This window comes from Cynoglossus semilaevis, chromosome 17, assembly GCF_000523025.1.
Source record: "Cynoglossus semilaevis isolate Cse_v1.0 chromosome 17, Cse_v1.0, whole genome shotgun sequence".
In the NCBI taxonomy this organism is placed as follows: Eukaryota; Metazoa; Chordata; class Actinopteri; order Pleuronectiformes; family Cynoglossidae; genus Cynoglossus; species Cynoglossus semilaevis.
The window spans coordinates 15,773,303-15,778,508 of record NC_024323.1 but is presented as its reverse complement, the minus strand read 5'-3'; the positions used below and the strand labels follow the sequence as shown (position 1 = coordinate 15,778,508).

The following is a 5,206-nucleotide window of genomic DNA, read 5'->3' as shown; positions in this document are numbered from 1 at the left end:
ACACACACACACACACACACACACACACACACACACAGTACTCCTGGTGTCATGGTGTGTTTGGTTGTGGTTTCACTCACTTCACTGGACTTTCTTGACCCATCCATGTTCACTCCACTGTCTGTGTGTGTGTGTGTGTGTGTGTGTGTGTGTGTTGTTCCACTCCTCCACCTCAGCTGTCTCCTGGTACAGTTGCCAACAGACAGCTGACGGTCAGTGGTTGTATTTGTCTTGTTCGGTGCCTTGTGTTTGGTTTGAATTTTCTTGGTTGGTTTGTTGAGTTGCTGAACCCTTCATTTTATTTTCATGGAGTAACTTCCTCCATCCCTGGTTGTCGGTCTGTTTCCCTCTGCAGTGGACCACATCGTGGGGCTGGATAAGGTGTCTGGCATGTCCGAGATGCCTGGTGCCTTCAAGACCCGGAAAGGCATGTTCCGCACAGTGGGCCAGCTGTACAAGGAGCAGCTGTCCAGGCTGATGGCCACTTTGAGGAACACGAACCCAAACTTTGTCCGCTGCATCATCCCCAACCACGAGAAGAAGGTATTGAAGTCATACTCTGTAGGAGTGGTTCTCCTCAGAGAGTAGAGAAGATGGGGGCAGCGTGGAACCCACAAACCATGTTGTTTTGGTTCTGAAGTTCTGTTGTGTCACCTCTAGTGGTGAAGTTCAGTGTCTGCAGTTACTGTAGAATCAGTCTACTGACAAACACAGTCTCCCCACAGGCTGGTAAACTGGACCCACACCTGGTTCTGGACCAGCTGAGGTGCAACGGTGTGTTGGAGGGCATCCGTATCTGCAGACAGGGTTTCCCCAACCGCATCGTCTTCCAGGAGTTCAGACAGAGGTCGTGACAACGCTGCGGTCTGTCTCTTTGATGTTGTTGTTCAATAAAATACTAAATCCTCTCATCTGCCCCCCTCCCCACCTCCCCACCTCCCCCCACACAGGTATGAAATCTTGACTCCTAATGCCATTCCAAAGGGCTTCATGGATGGAAAACAAGCCTGTCTGCTCATGGTACGACCAGAACCAGAACCTCACGATGTGTGAACAAAGAAAAGACCGTCACTGATTATGACTCAACTTCCTGTTGTCCCAGATCAAAAGCCTGGAGCTGGACTCAAACCTGTACCGTATGGGTCAGAGCAAAGTTTTCTTCAGGGCCGGCGTCCTGGCTCACCTGGAGGAGGAGCGAGACATGAAGATCACTGACATCATCATCAGTTTCCAGGCCTGGTGCAGAGGCTACGTGGCCCGCAGGTGAGTACAGAGAGGTCGTCGGGTTGGCCGGCTGCTCTTCTGTTGCATCGCTTGAACGTGGTCTTATTTCTCTGCAGGGCTTTCGCCAAGAGGCAGCAGCAGCTGACTGCTATGAAGGTGATCCAGAGGAACTGTGCTGCCTACCTCAAACTCAGGAACTGGCAGTGGTGGAGGCTCTTCACCAAGGTAGAGATGCTGCTGCTGCTGCTGCTGCTGCTTGAACCTGGTTCTCAACCACCTTCACCTTGTCAACTCAACTCCTTATCACCCCCCCCCCGTTTGCCTTCAGGTGAAGCCCCTGCTGCAGGTCAGCAGACAGGAGGAGGAGCTGCAGGCCAAGGACGATGAGCTGCTTAAAGTGAAGGAGAAACATCTGTTTGCTGAGCAGCAGCTGCAGGAGATGGAGGAAAAGCAACAGCAGGTGACAGGAAGTGCCGGACGAACACCGGCTTCTGTGGTGACAAACTCTCACTGTGAAGGTTTTTTTATTTTCAGCTAAGTGCTGAGAAGATGGCCCTGCAGGAGCAGCTCCAAGCAGAAACGGAGCTTTGTGCCGAGGCGGAGGAGATGAGAGCTCGTCTGGCCGCGAGGAAGCAGGAACTGGAGGAGATCCTCCACGATCTGGAGGCCCGTGTGGAGGAGGAGGAGGAGCGTGCGTCTCACCTGGTTACAGAGAAAAAGAAGATGCAGCAGAACATCGCCGTGAGTGGAGACCGTCTTTAATCCTCTTCGATGGAGAACCTGGACCCTGGGCTAACACCGCAGCTACCTTCATGTTGTCGTTCACAGGACCTGGAGCAGCAGCTGGACGAGGAGGAGGCCGCCAGGCAGAAGCTCCAGCTGGAGAAGGTGACTCTGGAGGCCAAGATGAAGAAGATAGAGGATGACGTCATGGTTTTAGATGACCAGAACAACAAGCTCATGAAGGTCGGCGTCCGTCTGTGGAATGGACCAACTGTAATTTCACAGAAAAGACGGATTGAACCTAATATTGAAATCTGAATGACAGGAGAAGAAACTGATGGAGGAGAGAATCTCTGAGTTCACCACCAACCTGGCTGAGGAGGAGGAGAAATCCAAGAGTCTGCAGAAACTTAAGACCAAACATGAGGCCATGATAACAGACCTGGAAGGTGAGAACAGACACCCCCCCCCACCCCCCAAAAAAAACAGACATTACAGTCAAATACATGTTACCAATTTTTATTTTTTTACCTGCCTTTTCTCCTGTCAGACCGCCTGCGCAGGGAGGAGAAGCAGCGCCAGGAACTGGAGAAGAACCGTCGCAAAATTGAGGGTGACTTCACTGAGATCCACGACCAGATCGCCGAGCTCCAGGCCCAGATCGCCGAGCTCCGAGCCCAACTGGCCAAAAAGGAGGAAGAACTACAGGCAGCTCTAGCCAGGTCTGGACTCGGTCGTCGTCGTCGTTCACTGTTGAGTTTGAGCTGATGATGGGGATCAAAGTTCCATTTTTATATCTTTCCCCAAAGGATTGAGGAGGAGGCGGCCCAAAAGAACATGGCCCAGAAAAAGATCCGTGAGTTGGAGGCTCAGCTGTCTGAACTGCAGGAGGACCTGGAGCTGGAGAGACAGGCCCGGGTCAAGGCTGAGAAACACCGCAGGGACCTGGGAGAGGAGCTGGAGGCCCTGAAGACGGAGCTGGAAGACACACAGGACTACACTGCTGCCCAACAGGAACTGAGGTACAGACATGGACCCCTGGGACTCAGATCCACTGTGGACCCACCTCAGAGAAGTAGATCAACATCAGCCTTGTCTCCACAGGACCAAGAGAGAAACTGAGGTGACCCATCTGAAGAAGACCCTGGAAGAAGAAGCCAAAGTCCACGAACACCAACTGGCTGAGATGAGACAGAAACACAGCCAGGCCTTCGATGAGCTCAACGAGCAGCTGGAGCAGGCCAAGAGGGTGAATGTTCTTCTTCTTCATCATCTTCATCTTCCAACCCTCTGTCCTCATCTCAACCTGATGATTTCTCTTCCAGAACAAAGTTTCAGTGGAAAAGACCAAGCAGGCTCTGGAGTCGGAGAGGAACGAGCTGGCCATCGAGCTGCAGACGCTGATGCAGGGTAAAGGAGACTCTGAGCACCGCAGGAAGAAGGCTGAAGCCCACGTCCAGGAGCTGCAGGTCAAATTCACCGAGAGTGAGCGTCAGAGGGTGGAGCAGGCGGAGAAACTGTCCAAACTCCAGGTCACATGATTTCTGCTTGTCCTTATTCTTCTTATTTCTACTTTTATGGAGAACGTTTGCCGAATCTTCTTTGAGAGGTCAATTTCTGTGTTTGTGCACCCCCTACAGGCTGAACTTGATAACGTCAACATGGTGCTCAGTGAGGTGGAGGGAAAGTCCATCAAAGCGACCAAGGACTGTTCTGCTGTGGAGTCTCAGCTCCAGGATGTTCAGGTCATTGGAAAGAAACAAAGTCATGGATTTAAAGAACGTCTGATGAAGTTTCTCTGCTTCTTAAAACTCTGTTTCATTCTCTGATCTCTACAACAGGAACTTCTCCAAGAGGAGACGCGTCAGAAGCTGTCTCTGGGCACACGCATGCGTCAGCTGGAGGACGACCAGAACAACCTGAGGGAACAGTTGGAGGAAGAAGAATCAGCCAAGAAGAATGTGGAGAAGCAGCTCCTGACTGTGCAGGCTCAGGTGGAGCTCCTCACCTCCTCTCCTTCATCCTCACTGCCTTGTTCAGGTCTTCATTCACTAACACCTCACTAACATCTCTTTCCATGCAGCTCGCTGAAATGAGGAAGAAGATAGAGCAAGACGCAGGGGTCCTGGAGACCACCGAGGAGGGAAAGAAGAGGTTCCAGAGGGACCTGGAGTCGGCAAACCAGCGCCTGGAGGAGAAATGTACGGCCTACGACAAGTTGGACAAAACCAAGACACGCCTCCAGCAGGAGCTGGACGACCTGCTGGTGGATCAGGACCATCTGAGACAGATCGTCTCCAACCTGGAGAAGAAGCAGAAGAAGTTTGACCAGGTCAGAAAGTCTGATCCCTGTTGTTCCATGTCTGACGTTTGAATCCCACCACTGCTTTTTAAACACTTTTTCTTTTCTTTTTTTTTTAAGATGTTGGCCGAGGAGAAGAACATCTCTGCACGATACGCAGAAGAGAGAGACCGAGCTGAAGCCGAGGCTCGTGAGAAGGAGACCAGAGCTCTGGCTTTAACTCGGGAGTTGGAATCTCTGATGGACATGAAAGAAGAACTGGACCGCAACAACAAACTGCTGCGGGCTGAAATGGAGGACCTGGTCTCCTCAAAGGACGACGTCGGCAAGAGTGTGAGTGTTTAAAACCTCTGTGGTCGAATCCCCGACGGTCTGCTGACTCATCGCCACTGACCCTCTCCGTCCACAGGTCCACGAGCTGGAGAAGGGCAAACGTTCACTGGAGCAGCAGCTGGAAGAGATGAAGACTCAACTGGAGGAGCTGGAAGACGAGCTGCAGGCCACGGAGGACGCCAAGCTGCGTCTGGAAGTGAACATGCAGGCCATGAAGGCTCAGTACGAGAGGGACCTGGCAGGACGAGATGAGATGGGCGAGGAGAAGAAGAGAGCTCTGGTCAAACAGGTGCTGATGCTTCATCCAGTCTCTGTCAGTGTCTGAGATGATGCTGCTGCTGCGGCGGCCGTGACTCACTCCTCACTCCTCACTCCTGCAGGTGCGGGAGATGGAGATGGAGCTGGAGGACGAGAGGAAACAACGCTCTGCTGCTGTGGCCGCGCGGAAGAAGCTGGAGCTGGACCTGAAGGAGCTGGAGGCTGGAATCGACATGGCCAACAAGAACCGTGACGAGGCTCTGAAGCAGCTGAAGAAACTTCAGGTGAGCTGCTGCTGAGGCTGCTGCTGAGGCTGCCGGTGAGGGTGGTGCGGCGGGTTGGTGCGGGGGCTGTGGCTGGCGCTCC

At 52.8% G+C, this 5,206-nt stretch overlaps 1 protein-coding gene across 3 annotated transcripts in view; it reads left to right on the top strand.

Annotated features, from left to right (window-relative positions):
• Window positions 1–5,206, top strand: part of LOC103393680 (myosin-9) — a 26,669-nt gene that overhangs the window by 19,638 nt on the left and 1,825 nt on the right. For 2 of the 3 annotated variants that reach the window (XM_008330731.3, XM_008330730.3), the window contains 14 exons: window positions 1,553–1,684; window positions 1,759–1,965; window positions 2,053–2,190; window positions 2,273–2,396; window positions 2,498–2,669; window positions 2,757–2,969; window positions 3,052–3,196; window positions 3,273–3,479; window positions 3,588–3,692; window positions 3,789–3,941; window positions 4,031–4,279; window positions 4,370–4,582; window positions 4,659–4,871; window positions 4,963–5,124. In XM_008330731.3, coding sequence (XP_008328953.1) covers window positions 1,553–1,684; window positions 1,759–1,965; window positions 2,053–2,190; window positions 2,273–2,396; window positions 2,498–2,669; window positions 2,757–2,969; window positions 3,052–3,196; window positions 3,273–3,479; window positions 3,588–3,692; window positions 3,789–3,941; window positions 4,031–4,279; window positions 4,370–4,582; window positions 4,659–4,871; window positions 4,963–5,124 — 2,433 coding nt within the window. Of the gene's footprint in view, window positions 1–355; window positions 544–725; window positions 848–950; window positions 1,021–1,102; window positions 1,264–1,340; window positions 1,450–1,552; window positions 1,685–1,758; window positions 1,966–2,052; window positions 2,191–2,272; window positions 2,397–2,497; window positions 2,670–2,756; window positions 2,970–3,051; window positions 3,197–3,272; window positions 3,480–3,587; window positions 3,693–3,788; window positions 3,942–4,030; window positions 4,280–4,369; window positions 4,583–4,658; window positions 4,872–4,962; window positions 5,125–5,206 lie in introns of all 3 variants that reach the window. The other variant, XM_017040452.2, reaches the window with a different exon arrangement.